A 19,650-nucleotide genomic window follows, 5' to 3' on the forward strand; every position below is an offset into this window, starting at 1 on the left:
TGTTGACTTGAATGAACCGCGTCAGGATGAATGGAGCAGCGGATGATGGTTGTTGTTCTGTCTGCAGAGAAGTTGTGGACAAAGTTTCATTCATGAGGCAGCATATTACTGATGGTGTGGGTGTGGTGAGGAGATTCTGGACCAGAAACACCATCTACGTGTCCGGATCTCTGACCCTACCGTGGTCACCATGAGTCAGTTGTCTCTGAGATGCTGACTTGTGAGGTCACTATGTAGATGCTTAAATTTATGTTTTTACACTCAGACTTGTTTTCTATATGTCAATCTCATCTCATTTTTAATCGTCATGTTCTTAACCGTAATCAGACAATTTTCAAATAAAATCAAACTATCTTTAACTATAATTAATCCATCTTCAGAATCAGAACTAGAAACTTTTATTGCCAGTGTTGTGAACACATCATTGACTTTTTTGTGTGTTTGGTGGCGGAACAGAATAAAAGAATACTTTTACTTTTTTACTTATCTCACCCTCTCCAGCACACACTGAGGGCATTGAGGAGCTCCATCAGTGATAGGATGCTCCATCCCAGGTGTGTGAGGGAGAGGTACCGCAGGTCCTTCCTCCCTGCTGCCATCAGACTCCACAACAAGAACACAGCCAGATAATATTTAACAGCACCTTTTCTTCTTGTTATTTTTGTAAATATGTTAGTGCATATATATAATATAGGGCAGATTTTTATTCTATTCTATTTAGATTTCTTTCATTTTATTTTTATTTCTGGGTGTTTTTATTTTTTGTATATTGCTGTTTAAACCGAATTTCCCCTCAAATAAAGGATTCTGATTCTGATTCTGATTCCGAAGAATGAAATAAGACATCACACACAATAAGAAATAGTAAACGGAACCAAAAGTAATCAAATCATTTTCAACAATAATCAAAAAACTTTTCAACTGAAATAGAACAGTTTTAGACTATAATCAAACAATCTTCACAATTAGAATTAGAAACATTTATTCCCAGTGTTGTAAACCCAAGAAAACGGAACCAACTGTAATAAAACTAATTTCATTGTAATAAAACACTTTTCAAATGAAATTGAAAAAAATTAAACTGTTATCAAACTATTTTCAACTGAAATCAAGCAATTTTTAACTGAAATCAAACAATTTTCTGTTTAATCAAACCATTTTCTACTGTAAACTAACAATTTTAAGCTGTAAACTAACAATTTTCAACTAAAATCAAGCAATTTTCTGTTTAATCAAACAATTTTCTACTGTAAACTAACAATTTTAAGCTGTAAACTAACAATTTTCAACTAAAATCAAACAATTTTCAACTGAAATCAAACAATTTTCTACTGTAAACTAACAATTTTCAACAGTAATCTAACAGTTGTCAACTGTAATCTAACAATTTTCAACTGTAATAAAACATTTTTTAACTGTTATCAAACAATTTTCAACAGAAATCAAACAATTTTCAACTGTAAACTAACAATTTTGAACAGAGAACTAACAATTGTCAACTAAAATCAAACAATTTTCAACAGAAATCAAACAATAATCAACCGTAATTAAACCATTTTCAAATAAAATAAAATAATTTCAAACATTTTCAAATAAAATCTAACTTTTTTTCTACTAAAACCAAACAATTTTCAACTGTAAACCTAAAATTAGCAACTTTAATAAAACAGTTTCCAAATAAAATCAAACAATTTTCAACCGTAATCTAGCAATGATCGACTATAGTGAAAAAAATTTGAATTGAAAAGTAGCAGAGAAAGAACACGTCTAAAAAAAGTCTGAAAATCTCTTGCAGTGGAAACCCTCACTTAACCTCTACAGGGCAGAAAGATCCAGGAGGTCAAACTGTGTGAAAATGCTGAACACACTCGTCGTCCTGCAATCTGGACGCGGGTCAAACAACCCTGAACATGAACGAGAGTATTTGTCGTTCCAGCTCCTCCATGGTAGAGCGCTTTGTCCTTGATGCGATTAAATATTCATTCATTCATTCATTGTCTACCGCTTTATACCGGGGGTCACTGTCGCGGGAAGACTGGAGCCTATCCCAGTATCATAGGGCGAGAGGCCGGGGACACCCTGGACAGGACGCCATTCTGACGCAGGGTACACAAAGACAGACAACCATTCACACACACTCGTACATACGGACAATTTCCCAAAGTTCTCAATCAACCTCTGTATGTTTTGGACTGTGGGAGGAAACCGGAGTGCCCGGAGTAAACCCACGCAACACAGGGAGAACATACAAACTCTAAATAGGTTTTTTTTGTTTGTTTTTAAAGTACAGCTACAGTACTTTATTGTTCGTGATACAGTTGCCGAGGTTTCATGATGCAGTTGACGAGGTTTCATGATAAAGTTGCCTAGGTTTCATGATAGAGTTGACAAGGTTTCATGATAAAGTTACCGAGGTTTCATGATACATTTGACGAGGTTTCATGATAAAGTTGCCGAGGTTTCATGATACAGTTGACAAGGTTTCATGATAAAGTTACCGAGGTTTCATGATACATTTGACAAGGTTTCATGATGCAGTCGACGAGGTTTCATGATAAAGTTGCAGAGGTTTCATGATACAGTTGACAAAGTTTCATGATACAGTTGATGAGGTTTCATGATACAGTTGACGAGGTTTCATGATACAGTTGCCGCGGTTTCATGATACAGTCGACGAGGTTTCATGATACAGTCGCCGAGTTTTCATGATACAGTTGCCGTGGTTTAATGATACAGTTTTCTTTTCTTTTTTTTTAAAGTACAGAGTTTTACAGTTTTCAAATGTCACCCTGCAACACTCACGTACTCTGGCTATTATAAAGACACTGTTTCTTTAAGTGATGTCATAGATGACTCGGCTCAAACCTTTGTAGGAGTCAAGGTCCCAAGCAGCCATGACACACTAAATGCTGAAACTGTAATCTAAGTTTAAAATTTTCTATTAAATACTTGCTATCTAAGCTAGTTTTTAACAATGCAAACTGAATCATCTTCGGAAAAGTAGGAACCGAATTTCATAAACCTGGATTTAAATAAATAAAAACTACTTTCTCTCGTATCGAGCCGAAGTTCACGGACGTTACGAGATCACGATCAGCTCTCTCGCTCAATTTCCGCACCGGAGTGGATTAGATTTTCCGCAGACTAACTTAATCTGTGGCTGCAGCTTTATCATTGATCAGGATGAAGAGGGTGAATCGCAGCAGCTGCTTTTTTTAAACATTTTTCTTTTATTTCGAGCCTGTTCACGGATGAAAAACGGGAAGCGGAGCATTTAGCGCAGCCACCGGGGGAGCGTGATGTTCAGCCGAGTGCACACCGATGTTAAATTGACAAGAACATGGTCACCGCCTCCATTAGAGGAGGATCAAATATTCACGACCTGCCGGCTGCTGACACAACAAAATATTTATTTGCTGGAATGAACCAAACCTCAGAGACATGTGTGGGTTTTTATTTAATTTATATTTCAAAACTGTTCATTCACTAGAATGTACGAGAAGTTTGTCAGGAGGACTCATTTCTGGGGGTTCTGGGGCGACGCCACAGACCGAAAGCGTACAGAGAGAACTACTGACTCTGGATCAGGAGTATTTTTTTTAAGGGGCCACATAGTGTTGTGAGGGGTGTGGAAGTATATCATTGCCATCAGAATTTTTAATATTTTAATTTCAAACTTATAATAATTCCCTCAGACATTACCAACAGAGTACTGAGCTACTTGATCCAACTTTTCCGCTAACCAGTACTTTTTTCATATTGTCTGGTGGCGCTATAATAAATATATGTAATAAATAGAATAAATAAATAATAAAACCAGTTTTACATTTAAATTAAAAGGCGATGAATTCAAAAATATTGAATATACAAACACAATTTTTGAATTATTGAAAAAACAATATCAAAATCTATGTGTAAAATCAAATTCATTCATTTTAATTCACTTTAATCATATTTTCAATACAAATAAAATATTGAATTCAAAAAGACAATTCGTAAAAAAGCAGAATTTTGATACATTTCCTTTTTCAAAATAAACATTCACCAAAATTAAATAAACTCATATAACACTAATAATAGTAAATTCAATAAATGTAATATTCTGATGGTACTTTCCATAGACTGGATGTCATGCTACACAAAAGATGTTGTTCTTTCTCTTTATTTCTCTTTGTTCTCATTCTTATTTTATTTTGATTTATTTTTTATGAAAAGTTGCTGTATTTTCTGTGGCTATTGGAAAAAAACAATTCATCAATAAAGTTTTACCTTACCTTACCTTACCTTACCTTGAGGAGGGACTTATTATGAAGAGAAGACTTGAGAAAACAACACATTTCGGTGCATTTTTTATTCATTAATAAAACTTTAAAAAGCTTAAAATGTTGATTTTAGAAACACGCCTATAGAATTAGACGAGCGGTGAGGGGACACCCTGGACAGCTGGCCACTAATACCTAAAAAATAAGATTTAATTAATAATACTTTTTTAACTTTTTTATTGTAAATTGGGAGGAAATCAGAGTGCCGAGTGGAAACCCCGATGTCAGCACACAGAGAAAAGGAAAGGTTACCTAAAGCTGGATTTGAACCCAGAACCATCTTGTTAGCAGCGATAGACAGCAAGAAAAAAGTCGTTTTTAGAATAAAAGAATCCGTTCACATCCGAGTGAGTCTCTCAGTTTATCGACATCTGCGTTGTTGATTTTTTACGAACAATAAGAAGTTGATTTTCGATTCTTTCCTCCTCTCGCCGAGAGAGTGAAGCTATTTCTGTGGTTCCAGCCAGAGACGCTGGGAGCGTGTCAGCGTTTTCTTTGACGCAAATGGACGTTTGTATTTCTCGCTGACTGCTTTCTTCATAGTTTTTTTAATGGCCCAGTGTTCCTGCGTCGCGCTGCTGCTTCTTACATATTTCATGACATCCTGAGCTACTCGTGCTACACCTCGACCACGACGCCCAAAAGACACTTTCCTTCTCTTTCGCTGGTCTTTACAGCGTCTCCCTCCATCATGTTTGTCCTCCACGTCAACGGTAGACAAAGTTTGTAATTTGAAGTGTGAAGTTAAGTTGCTTTTTCTTTCTCTCACTACAAATCCCTATATCATCAGCGAACATCATCATCCACCACCCACAGCGTGTAACTTTAATCTGTAATTTTTTCCTCTAAACCACCTCAACACGTTCCTCATACATGTTTAGAACCACCCTCACATACTTCTCTGATGCTCCCTCCTACAGATCCATACTTCCTAAAAGTTAATGTGGAGAATTCGACTAAATTTTGCTGCAATTTATACTTTAACAGCAACTAGTGATAGTAGTTTTTTTTAGGATGTGTCTCTACATTTTTATTTTGAAGACCAGAAGACCTTTAATAAAGGAAAAAAAAACACTTTTATTTTGTTAAGAAGATTTTTGTGATGAATCAAATGTTAGTTTTGCATATCATTGTAGGATGTGGGGGAATGGTTTAACAAAAACCTTAATGCCATAATACTTGTGTACTTATGTTTTTTTCTTTCTTTTTTAATCAATGATTATCTCTCTTATAATTTTGAATGAACTGTTCCAACAATTTCTGGGTCGACGAGGTTTCATGATACAGTTGCCGAGGTTTTAATGATACAGTTGACAAGGTTTCATGATACAGTTGCCGAAGTTTTAATGATACAGTTGACGAGGTTTCATGATACAGTCGACGAGGTTTCATGATACAGTTGCCGAGGTTTCATGATACAGTTGCTGAGGTTTCATGATACAGTTGTTGAGGTTTCATGATACAGTTGCCGAGGTTTCATGATACAGTCGACGAGGTTTCATGATGCAGTTGCCGAGGTTTCATGATGCAATTGCCGAGGTTTCATGATACAGTTGCCGAGGTTTCATGATGCAGTTTATGAGGTTTCATGATGCAGTTGCCGAGGTTTCATGATACAGTCAACGAGGTTTCATGATGCAGTTGACGAGGTTTCATGATGCAGTTGCCGAGGTTTCATGATACAGTCGACGAGGTTTCATGATGCAGTTGACGAGGTTTCATTATAAAGTTGCCGAGGTTTCATGATACAGATGATGAGCTTTCATGATACACTTGACGAAGTTTCATGATACAGTGTTTTTTAGCGGCCCTTTCTTTCTCTATGATTCAGTGAAACCTTTTAAAGCATTTTAAACTTGTGAGCTCCACCTATTGAACCCTAAAGGCTTCAACACTGTGTCATGAAACCTCATGAAAATCTACAGTATTTACTCAACAATAGTCATCAGTTGGTTTTTGTACCTTTTTGTTTAAAATTCAGGAAGAAAAATTGCAAAACAAGCTTGTTTGTTTTTAAAAGTTGCATATTTGTTAATGTTTTTTTTTAAAGAAAAATGGTCCCACATGGAATAGTTTTGTAGAGCACTTGTATTTACTTTTTGTTTTTCAACGATTGAAAAAGTAGATAAGATGGACTTTATTAATCCCTCTGGAGATATCCTTTGGTATATTAGGTTTCCAGTTCACAGAAGATTATAGTTTCATCAAAACAAGAACAAGAACAAAGTGCAAATATAAAGAACATAGATTTAAATAAATAAATACAAAAAAGGGATACAAAGATAACATAGAATAACATCATCCTTTCACTCCACGTCTGCCTTCAAACTAAAGAATTATAAAGTCAAATATCAGTAGATTCTGATTGTTTTTAAACTTCAACAACACTCAGCCTCCGTCAAACGTCCTCTGCTGTGATCAGATCTATTTTGAGGGGCTCAGAACCGAATTAGACTGAACATATCTGGAGCGAAGATGCTTTACATCTGCCCGGAACAGACGGGTGTGCTGGAGGTCTGCGTCCTCTCCTCCGCCGGCTGATTTTCTCCTTTAAAGTGGTTATTTTAAAATCTTGTTTGCTTTTAAAAATAGCTCTGATCCTCGCGTGTCTGCAGGGCCCGGCGGCCATCTTCTCGTCTCATGTTCTCTGTGAAGTCCCATCACCATCAATAGTTGCTGACCTTCTCCTCCTCCTTTAGATTACTTTTGTCGTCACCAGCTCCTCCCAGGTTCCTCATCCCTCTCTTTCCCTCCAAGCTTTTACCCCCCTTGACCGGACGCTTCCTGGCTCACCTATCCATGTCTTCTCCTGCCGGCTCTCTGTGACACGGCATGTATAATTGAAGACGATCACTGTTCCTCACCGGCTCGACATCCATCATCTGTCAGCGATGCTCTCCAGCATAAGTGTGTGTGTGTGTGTGTGTGCGCATGAAAGATTTACAGTGTATCTACCGATCTAGCGGAGAAACTGCGGACATCGGTTTGCTGTACTTAACAAGCAGTTCTGGGTCCAGGTGGTGAAATGGAGCAGATGAAAAGGGATGATGATCTCAGATCCACCTCATGGATCTTTAGATGCAGGTTCGTCCTTTCGGGTTGTAGTGTGTGTGCGTCTCTGATGTTCGGCCTGCAAGACAATCGTGGGTTATAAATAGAAAAAAGAAAATTTCTATTTATGTCTCCGTCGCCGTCTTTGACGCGCCTTTTTTTTCTCCCAAAATGACTACAGAGAAAATAATCCTCTCTGAGGCGATGAGAAGGAAAGTGACGAGAACATGACATGAAGTGTTAGAGTTTCTGGTGCGAGTACAAAACAGTGTTAAAGTTACATGAGTGACAAGACGAGACACGTGTCAAACTCAACATACCCATGATGCACTGCAACGATTGGAGCTCTCGCAGAGTTCTGAGATGAATGGTTTTAAACTGGCCAAAATCATTTGCAAAGATGATGATCATTATTTGTCTAAAATGTGTCAAAATAATCCACAGCGTTTTACAAACACACACAATGAAACCCCTAAAACCATAAAAATATTCCCTCCAACAAAATACTGGCAGCATGTAAGTTTGATGTTCCAAAATAAAAGTGAAGGAACTATACTTATTTTGTTACAATTGACAAAATATAACTCCAAAGTAAAACTGAGAGAACTGAACTGAGTCGGTTACAATTGACAGGAATTAGCCCCATAAATAATACTGACAGAGAGACAGAATTTAAGTTACAATGTTACAATTGACATATTTTGGCTGCAAAATAAAAGTAAAGGAACTAAGCTCAGTTTGTTACAATTGAAAAAATACAACTTCAAAGTAAAACTGAGAGAACTGAACTGAGACGGTTACAATTGACAATTGTTAGCCCCATAAATAAAACTGACAGATAGACAGAACATGAGTAAGTCTGTTACGATTGACACATTTTAGCTCCAAAAATAAAACTGATAGAACTAAGCAAAGTTTGTTACAATTGTCAAAATTCAGCCCCAGAAATTAGCCTGAAAGAAATGTATTTCTGTTACAATTTAACATTTCTTCCTCAAAAATAAAACTCACAAAAGTTTGATAAGTCTGTTACAATTGATAAAATTAAGCCCCATAAATAATATTGACAGAATGTAAGATAGTCTGTTAGAATTGACAAATGTTAACTCTCAAACAAAACTGATTACTTTTTTAAATTAGTTTGTTAGAATTGGCTAAATTAAGCCCCACAAATTAAACTGATAGAATGTCATAGTCACTCGGTTATAATTGAAAAAAATGTCCTCCAAAATAAAACTGACAGAACTGAAATGTGTCTCTTACGATTAACAAAAATAACACTGGAAGAATGTGCATTAGCAGGTATAATTTATTAAGATTACCCCCCAAAGATACACACTTGGTGTCTGTTACAATAAGCTACAAAATAATTCTGACAGAACAAAGTAACCAGTTTGATGACATTCATACGACCTCAACTAATCACTTTAAATAGACGCTTAAAAACGATCAACTGCGGAACCGTGGGCCACGTCCAGCCCACCGAGGGCCAATTTTCCAGATAAAAATATCTGTAAAGAAGATCCAGACACGTGTGCGGATCACATGATGTTGTTGTGACACGCGTGAGCGAGTGTCCAACACGTCTCCTCCCGTGACTTATCGTCTCCATGATAATGGAAAATGGTTCCGCACCATATATCCATAATTCAAAACACATCCTCCCGTGCTCGAGAGGCGACGTGTCCAGCCATGAACCCGAGTCTCTGCAGAGAGAGAGAGGTGATGATGATGATGATGATGATGGTGATGATGATGATGATGATAGTGATGATGAGGTAATTGGTTTTCTCCTCCCACCACGATACAAGGTCAGTCCTCCCCACACGCTGTTTGTTAGTCGAACCAGGAAGTAGTGTCGTAGTAATTCCTCCACATTCAAGCCGTTATCAGGAATAAAAGGAACTTTTAATCTTTAACTTTCATCCTCATCAACTCATCACTGGCTGGAAAAGTTAATTCAGATTTATGACAGCAATTCATTAATTTAAAAAGAAATGTTTTTGCATTTTTTTCTTTTAATTTTACATTTTAAATGTTGAACATTTGATTTAAATTGATAAAAGATTATTTTTCTTTAATTATTATTTTTTTTAATTCAATATTTTAATATTTTAATTCATTAAATTATTTGTTTAAAACACATAGTTTGGTATTATCTTTCCAAAAATTCAATAATATATTTTATGAAGTTTAATGGAAACATATTTAATTGTTGAATTTTATATTTTAAATGTTGAAATATTGATCTAAATCGATTTTTTTCTTATTAGTATTTTTATTGAAATGAGTTTTATTAAACATACCATTCTTTTGTGATGCATAGAATTAAATGTTTTTTTATTTATTTTGAAAGATGGAATTTTTTTTTTTTTTTTTAATAATTTAATCAAACATTTTTACTAATTACACATTAATTATTCATTTGCTATTTTACATTTACAAACTATTTAAAAATATTTTTTGTATATTCAATCATTTTTAACAATACCAAAAAAAGTACCAGGCTTCGATCAGTCACGTGATCGTCTGTCTGTCGCACGATTGGCTGAAAGTAGCTCAGTACTTTTATGGGTTAATTTTTAATATTTAAAACGTTTTTTAAATCATATCCGCTTAAAATTAATACAAAAATGTTGGTATAAAAGTGCCAATTACATGTTTATCTTTATATATTTTATTTTATTTTTAATCTTTATATCATCATACATGTAATTATAAATTAAAATTATTTATAATAACATGTATAATAATAACAATAAAATAATGTATATAACATGTATACTTAAAATTAACAAAATATAGAAACCATAGAATTCAATTATTAAATAAAAAAACCAACAACATTTCATTAGCAAAGTTAAAAGTTCCAACATTTGAAGATGTTCAATCCAACCCTTCATTATCCTGATGCCGCTGAAATACTCCATTGATCTCTGGACCGGCTGGTGATCAATATGGTGTCGAGTCAATGTTTGTGGAGGTGAAATCCATTGATGGTGTGAAGAGATCCATCCCTCGTGAGAAGCAACATCCACAGAAGAGAAGCCTGAGGGCCGCGAGTTAAACACTCGTTTCTGTTCCTGCTCTTTAATTGAGCCTTTGATGGCGTCTCTCCCGCCGGCTGACGATCTACATCCTCTCGGCCTCCACGACTCCTGCAACCATTGGACCATTACTCACGAGGAAATGGACGGACCCACCTGGAGCGTCGCTCACTCAAACTGTGAGAGCGATCATGAGGACGGCTCCACTTAGAATTCTGGTGGTGGAGCCGAACATGACAAAATAGGTCAGTCGCAGCTTTTGGGGGGAAATGAGTCCAAACCAGAGATTCGAGTCAAACTGTGAGGTTTGTTTGGATTGTTCTGATGGTGTTTTCTCTCGACTGGAGGCTTCGAGAAATTGTGGATTTCAGGCGACCTTGACTTTCCGAGACTCAACATCATAAAAATATCAGTGAAAAGGATATAAGAATTTTAGCAAAAGATTTCTACAGCAGCTGAAACGATCCATATAAAGAAAGAAACGTGTTTTAGAATAAAGTCAAGTTTTATATGAAAACAAATGTGTTTGTGGTATCCCTTGTGTTGTCTCTGAGTCAAGGTGAACAAGGCTTCCTTAAACACATATGCAGAGATGGAGGTCGTTCACCTTGACCCAGAGACAACACAAGGCCTACCACAAACATATTTGTTTTCGGCCACCGGGTCACCTTGACCGGAGAGACAACACAAGGGATACCACAAACATATTTGTTTTTTGGACACCGGGTCACCTTTATCCAGAGACAACACAAAGGATACCACAAATACATTTGTTTTCGACCACCGGGTCAACTTGACCCAGAGACAACATAAGGGATACCACAAACTGTTTGTCTTCAACCACCGGGTCACCTAGACCCAGAGACAACACAAGGGATACCACAAATACATTTGTTTTCAGCCACCTGGTCACCTAGACCCAGAGACAACACAAGGGATACCACAAATATATTTGTTTTTGGACACCAGGTCACCTTTATCCAGAGACAACACAAAGGATACCACAAACACATTTGTTTTCGGCCACCGGGTCACCTAGACCCAGAGACAACACAAAGGATACCACAAATACATTTGTTTTCGGCTACCGGGTCACCTAGACCCAGAGACAACACAAATGATACCACAAATACATTTGTTTTCGACCACCGGGTCAACTTGACCCAGAGACAACACAAGAGATACCACAAATTGTTTGTCTTCAGCCACCGGGTAACCTAGACCCAGAGACAACACAAGGGATACCACAAATACATTTGTTTTTGGCCACCGGGTCACCTAGACCTAGAGACAACACAAGGGATACCACAAATACATTTGTTTTTGGCCACCAGGTCACCTTGACCTTTTTTTCAATATAAGTTCTGTCAGTATTAGGGCTTAATTTTGTCAATATAAGAGATACTAAATAGTGAAGAGAAATTAAACTTAAATGCCATCTAAGTTCTGATCAGAAGCCAGATGAAGCTAAAAACAGTGAGTGTGTCTGGTTAAGTGGAGGTTTCTGCTGCAGCTGTGGCTCCGTCAGTGACACAATGAGACCTAAATGATTCTCTGCAGCTCATCGATTTGTCTCCACTGACTCCCGGTCCGGCTTCCGGGTCAATGCTTTCATCAGCTGCAGTTCTGGTGGCAACGCAGGCGAGCGCTTCATAAATATTGACCGTGAATGTAAAGCTAGTCGGTGGTTAAACTGCAAATGTCCCTGAAGAGACGCCGTAGTTAAAGAAACAAGAGGCCAGGATTACAACTGGACCCAGAGAGGCTTTTAAATCTCTCTAATGGAACCTTGAAGAAGCGAGTCTTTCTTCAGGAGATGCCGTTTCACTGGAGGTGTTAGAGGCTCGTCGCCTCTTCGTGTCTCTGTCAGACATTAGTGATGTCGTGTGAAGAAGATGCTGCAGCGGCAGATTAGCAGCTTCTTAATTGATTTATTAATTAAACCACCCGCACGCCTCAGGGTCCTAGTGCCGGGCTGAAGAATGTCATACATAAATATAATGATGTTGACGGAGGTGAAGCAGAAAACAAGACTCTTTTCTTACTCAGCGGTGATCAACGGAAGAGGGTTAGGAAATGAAAACAAAAAGACTGAATTCCTACTTTGATTTAAGAATTATGACTTTGAATTCTTTCTTTGATTTAAGAATTATGACTTTGAATTATTTCTTTGATTTAAGAATTATGACTTTGAATTATTTCTTTGATTTAAGAATTATGACTTTGAATTCTTACTTTGATTTAAGAATCTTGACTTTGAATTCTTACTTTGATTTAAGAATCTTGACTTTGAATTCTTACTTTGATCTCAGAGTTATGACTTTGAATTCTTACTTTGATTTAAGAATTATGACTTTGAATTCTTTCTTTGATTTAAGAATTATGACTTTGAATTATTTCTTTGATTTAAGAATTATGACTTTGAATTCTTACTTTGATTTAAGAATCTTGACTTTGAATTCTTTATTTGATTTAAGAATTATATCTTTGAATTCTTACTTTGATGTCAGAATTATGACTTTGAATTCTTACTTTGATTTAAGAATCTTGACTTTGAATTCTTACTTTGATCTCAGAGTTATGACTTTGAATTCTTACTTTGATTTAAGAATCTTGACTTTGAATTATTTCTTTGATTTAAGAATTATATCTTTGAATTCTTACTTTGATTTAAGAATCTTGACTTTGAATTCTTTATTTGATTTAAGAATTATATCTTTGAATTCTTACTTTGATGTCAGAATTATGACTTTGAATTCTTACTTTGATTTAAGAATCTTGACTTTGAATTATTTCTTTGATTTAAGAATTATATCTTTGAATTCTTACTTTGATTTAAGAATCTTGACTTTGAATTATTTCTTTGATTTAAGAATCTTGACTTTGAATTATTTCTTTGATTTAAGAATCTTGATTTTGAATTCTTTCTTTGATTTAAGAATTATGACTTTGAATTCTTACTTTGATGTCAGAATTATGACTTTGAATTCTTACTTTGATTTAAGAATCCTGACTTTGAATTATTTCTTTGATTTAAGAATTATATCTTTGAATTCTTACTTTGATTTAAGAATCTTGACTTTGAATTATTTCTTTGATTTAAGAATCTTGACTTTGAATTCTTTCTTTGATTTAAGAATTATGACTTTGAATTCTTACTTTGATTTAAGAATTATATCTTTGAATTCTTACTTTGATGTCAGAATTATGACTTTGAATTCTTTATTTGATTTAAGAATTATATCTTTGAATTCTTACTTTGATGTCAGAATTATGACTTTGAATTCTTACTTTGATTTAAGAATCTTGACTTTGAATTATTTCTTTGATTTAAGAATCTTGACTTTGAATTCTTTCTTTGATTTAAGAATTATGACTTTGAATTCTTACTTTGATTTAAGAATTATGACTTTGAATTATTACTTTGATTTAAAGATTATAACTTTTAATTCTTACTTTGATTTAAGAATTATGACTTTGAATTATTACTTTGATTTAAGAATTATGACTTTGAATTCTTACTTTGATTTAAGAATTATGACTTTGAATTATTACTTTGATTTAAGAATCTTGACTTTGAATTATTTCTTTGATTTAAGAATCTTGACTTTGAATTCTTTCTTTGATTTAAGAATTATGACTTTGAATTCTTACTTTGATTTAAGAATTATGACTTTGAATTATTACTTTGATTTAAAGATTATAACTTTGAATTCTTACTTTGATTTAAGAATTATGACTTTGAATTATTACTTTGATTTAAGAATTATGACTTTGAATTCTTACTTTGATTTAAGAATTATGACTTTGAATTATTACTTTGATTTAAAGATTATAACTTTGAATTCTTACTTTGATTTAAGAATTATGACTTTGAATTATTACTTTGATTTAAGAATTATGACTTTGAATTATTACTTTGATTTAAGAATTATGACTTTGAATTATTACTTTGATTTAAAGATTATAACTTTGAATTCTTACTTTGATTTAAGAATTATGACTTTGAATTATTACTTTGATTTAAGAATTATGACTTTGAATTATTACTTTGATTTAAAGATTATAACTTTTAATTCTTACTTTGATTTAAGAATTATGACTTTTAATCTTTGAATAGTAATTGTCAGAATTATGACTTCAATATCAGAATTGTGACCTTAATCTCAGCATTATGACATTAAAGTAAGAATTCTTCCTTTGATCTCAGAGTTATGACTTTAAACTTTGACCCAGAATGATCAATTTGATTTTACAATTATGACTTTAATTTCTTTTTTTAATTTAAGGTCTGATTTTAATCTCAGAATTACAATGATACTAATAATGTTTATTTGTATAGCGCCTTTCTAGACCAGGGTCACATGACTTCCGAATTCTTACTTTGATCTCACTTTTAATTTCCACTTTATCTCAATATTCTTAATGTCAGAAATATGACCTTAATATCAGTGTTATGACTTTAAAGTCGTGGTTTGATCTTGAAAATTCTGGTATCTTTTTTTTAAATGTAATTACACCAAAAACGTAAAAAAAAAAATCATATTTGGTTCCTTCTACTTTGAAAAATAATAACTTTAATAACGAAGTGTGAAGTAAAATTGATCAAAGTCACTGTTATTTTCCATGATGCTAAATGCTATTAGCAACATTAGCGCCAGTATTGTCTTGTTCGGTGTCACTTCTAGACAAAGTGTCATCGTTTTATACGATCAAGACAAATCCTGCCCTGACCTGGAATAGCACCCGAGACCTGCAGGACTTCCTCTCTATTGCCAAACAATGTGTCCGGACACCGGCTAATCGATGTTAGCATCGGGATAAGTTGAGTGTAGCTTAAGTGCACATTACCTTTGCTAAACTGACTCAAGTGTTCCGGCAGAGAGGAAGCACTTTGCCGTCATTAGGTGAGATCATGTAGCGACGCCACGACACACTGAATCTTTCATGTCCAGCCTTTGGAAGCATGAAATATGCAGCCAGGTCTTGTTAGACATGACATAGAGTCCTCTCCTCCCGCCGTCCTCCTCCGCCGCTCTCTCCTTAATCCCTCTTTTATTCTCACTTCTTCTTCTTCATCCTCGTCTCTGTTGTCTTCTCTGGCGCGTCCACAGTCGAAGCAGACGGTTTGAAGGTGTTTGAAGGATTTGTTGAGTCGCCCGCGGCTCTGTTGCTACTGCTTGTGTTGAACAGACGTTCTGTCGGGATTAGACGGAATTCCGGAGGAAAATTGAATCGCACAGGACCTGGTCTGTGTTTGATGGCCAGCCTGCTGTCCAGGGTGTCCCATCCCATCCTGACCGAGTGTGTTTCGGGACGAACACGCATGATGGCGTGTGTTTAGCCTGTACGTGAACTTGAGTCTGTGTGTTTTCTTCGCCGGTTTCATCTTTAATTTTGCATCATGTCGAGCGCCTTGACCTCAATTTGGTGAGTCAGTTTCATGCAGCGTCTCCGACGTCGCTCCAGATGCAGCGGAACATGCGCCCGGTCTTAACATTATGACCACCTGCATCTGCTGGAGAATGTCGCCTAAAGCTGCCGTTCTTTATCTTATTAAACCTCATAGATTCATCTGATAAAAATTAACATCGATAACATCAACAACACATACAGGAAATTAAATATGATTGTACATGTAGTGAATAAACGCCTGCTTTCTTTTGTTGTTTTAATCAACAAAACAACTTGAAAGTAACACAAATTCTGACCCGCTCTAGTAGAAGAACTCACATTTCCTCGATCCTTAAATCTCTTCACTGGCTGCCAGTTTCTTTCAGGATCAATTTAAAAATTCTGGTTCTTACTTCCAGAGCTATATAGTGCAAAACAAATAAATATTTTGACAATAGATTAAAAATCTGATTTAAAATGTCATAATATATTCTCATAAAACATTATAAAATTGTATTATTATTTTGTATTCTTTTTTAATGGGTTGTGTGCAATAAATAGAGAATATTTTACTCAGTCCTCTACTACATCACCGCATAAAGTTTTTGTTTAAACTATTCTTATTAATCTAAAACGCTCCATCAAAATAAACTAGAAAGAAATAGAATTAAACAAGTAAACAGTTAAAAAATAATATTTTAAAATCAAAGTTATTTTTTTCAATAAAAAAGAAAATCTATATTCAACTAAATAATCAAACATTGCTCAAAATTAAACTAAATAGCAGTTAAAAGCCATGTATATATAGATATATATATATCTATATATACATGTATTATATATTTAATTATGGCTTTATAATGTAAAAAAACAACAAGGTCTACTTGAAGCACAAAAAACGTTTTTTTTTCTATTCAAAAATATATGTTTCATGTAAATTCATCATCAATCATCAACATTTTTATTTTTTTAATGAAAAAATCAAAATAAATTATCAAAACATTCCAGAGAAAAAGCCATAACGTAAAAATCAAAGTCTTCTTGAGGCAAAAATCGACTAAAAGTGACGTTGATTTGGATGTTTCAGAAGCAGCTTCTGGTTTATTATTTCTTGACAAAGATTTTGATTTGACATCTCTATTTAAGAAACATGGTCGTCATGGAGACCTGGACCATCTTTGAACCGAGGACCTTTACTAACTGTGCATGTGTCGTCCTCGGGTCACTCGCCCGCATTTATCTACAAAGCTAATCAGCGTCGATCCCGCCTCGTCAGCAGTTCATGGGCAGTTAAAGGACACACACACACACACACACACACACACACACACACACACACACTGACACACATGAGTGATGAGGAGAAACTCCTGATGCATGAGAGTTGTCTGAACATGATGAGCAGGTTGTCGATGCAGGAGGTCAAAGTGACCACTGGCTGTTCTTCGAACCTTCAGGATCAGAGGAAATTACAATAATTTTCAATTTCATTTGTTTTTTTTTTACTTCCACAACTTTCCCTCACAACAAAAAACTGTATGTTTTTTAAAAACAAGTTTCCCCTGTGAATTAATGGTATAATAAGTGGTATTTTGGTTGTAGTTCATTGTTATAAAAGTACATTTTGGAATAAAAACAAATAAAGTTAAATAAGATAAACGTGAACGATAAAATAAACATACAGGAAATAAACTGTTTTTTTCTCTTTTATTTGTTTAATTCTTCTTTATTTTATTTGTATTGTTTTTTCTTCTAAATTTAAGTTTTCAATCTTGTGTATTGTGTTGTTTATTGCTAGAATTGTCGTGATGTAAAACTAAATTTAGTGTAACAACAACAACAATAAAGATATTTTATTTTATTATAGAATTTTTTGTTTAGTTAATATGTTTAAAATTCAGTATAAAGTTTCTTGGAAAATACATTAAGAATTATTAATATTCTGCAACAATTAATAATAATAATTTGGAGAGCATCATGTGCGTGTGTGTGTGTGTGTGTGGGGGGGTGTGTGTGTGTGTGTGTGTGTGTGTGTTTGTGTGTGTGTTTGTGTTTGTGTCAACACATATTCACATATTGATTTTACTGCAGGTGATAAATGACGTCCGATGATTGACAGGAGGCTCGTGGTGCGTTCATGCCAGGCTTGTAAATTACATGACAAGTCGCAGGAATGTTGCTGACTCATCTTTATCTCCCGGTGATATTGAGTGTTGGTCCAGAGATGATCAGCGGATATTGTGTCACTCACTGTTGTGTGTGTGTTTGTGTGTGTGTGTGTGTGTGTGTGTGTGTTTTGTTTGCAGAGAGACACCAAAGGCCAGTTCCTGCTGGACCATGTGTGTAACCACTACAACCTGCTGGAGAGAGACTACTTCGGCATCAGATATGTGGACCCGGAGAAACAGAGGGTAACGACAATGTTGCAGCTTTATTGTGTCTTTACACACACACACACACACACACATGCACACACACACACACATGCACACAAGAAGCAGGATGTTTGTGTGGTTGAGGCTCAGATGGTGGAGATAAAAAGATTGAGTGTCTGGTCAGTGAGCAGGACGAGCAAACCATGTTTGGTCTAAAGTTATATTTATATCATTAAATTGTCCAAAGATTAACATTAACTTCTAATTGTCTTTTCTCTCAGCACTGGTTGGAGCCAAACAAGTCGGTCATGAGACAAATGAAGAGTGAGTGTCTCTTCTTCTTCCTCTTCCTATCTTCTTCTTCTTCTTTTTCTTCATTTCCCTCCTTTCTTTCTTCTTCTTTCTCATCATTATCATCCCCATCATCTTCCTTTTCTTCATCCTCCTCCTCGTCCTCATCATCCTCATCATCCTCATCATCCTCATCATCCTCATCATCCTCCTCCTCCTCCTCCTCCTCCTCCTCCTCATCCTCATCCTCCTCCCCTTCCTCCTCCTCCTCATCCTCATCCTCCTCCTCCTCCTCCTCCTCCTCCTCCTCCTCCTCCTCCTCCTCCTCCTTCTCCTCATCTTCATCCTAATCATCCTCACTTTCTTCCTCATCCTCTTATTCATCACCAGCATCTCTCCTTCTTTTCTCCTCCTCCTGATCGTCATCGTCATCGTCATCGTCATCATCTTCCCTTTCTTCCTCATCCTTATCATCATCAGCATCAGCATCACTATCAGCATCATCATCGTCATCGTCATCATCTTCCCTTTCTTACTTCTCCTATTCATCACCATCATCTTCCCTTTCTTCCTCATCCATCTCTTCCACACCATCATCTTCCCTTTTTCCTCTACCTCCTCCCCATCTTTATCATCAGCATCAGCATCATCATCCTGACCATAATCTTCCTTTTCTTCCTTCTCTTCCTCCCCTCCTCCTCTTAATCAACATCATCTTCTCTTTCCTCCTCCTCTTCCTCTTAATCAACATCATCTTCCCTTTATTCCTTCTCCTCCTCCTCCTCCTCATTCTCCTCCCCTTCATCATTATCGTCACCATCATCCCCATCATCACCATTATCTTAAGTTTCTTCCTCCTCCTCCTCCTCATTCTCCTCCCCTTCATCATTATCGTCACCATCATCCCCATCATCACCATTATCTTAAGTTTCTTCCTCCTTCTACTCCTCCCCATCTTTATCATCATCATCAATACTTCCTGGCTGCCTCTTAAAGACGTCATGAAGAGTCGATCGATCCGATCCAACTATCTGCACTTTCATAGGAACATCCGAATAATTGTCCTTCACCTGACACTCCTCATGTTCTGCACAAGAGTCATGAATGTTTGGAGAGAAGGTCAGAAGACTCCAGGGGGAGAGAGGGGGAGTAAAAGAGGAGTAATCTGTT

At 35.7% G+C, this 19,650-nt stretch overlaps 1 protein-coding gene across 2 annotated transcripts in view; it reads left to right on the forward strand.

The window, feature by feature from the left end:
- The window catches only part of frmd3 (FERM domain containing 3), a 45,348-nt gene that overhangs the window by 427 nt on the left and 25,271 nt on the right, over positions 1 to 19,650 (forward strand). For both annotated transcript variants that reach the window (XM_087792007.1, XM_087791997.1), the window contains exons 2-3: positions 18,121 to 18,225; positions 18,471 to 18,513. In XM_087792007.1, the coding sequence (XP_087648133.1) occupies positions 18,121 to 18,225; positions 18,471 to 18,513 (148 nt within the window). The remainder of the gene's footprint in view (positions 1 to 18,120; positions 18,226 to 18,470; positions 18,514 to 19,650) is intronic.

Source organism: Callionymus lyra, chromosome 1 (assembly GCF_982586985.1).
Source record: "Callionymus lyra chromosome 1, fCalLyr1.hap1.1, whole genome shotgun sequence".
Lineage (NCBI taxonomy): Eukaryota > Metazoa > Chordata > Actinopteri > Syngnathiformes > Callionymidae > Callionymus > Callionymus lyra.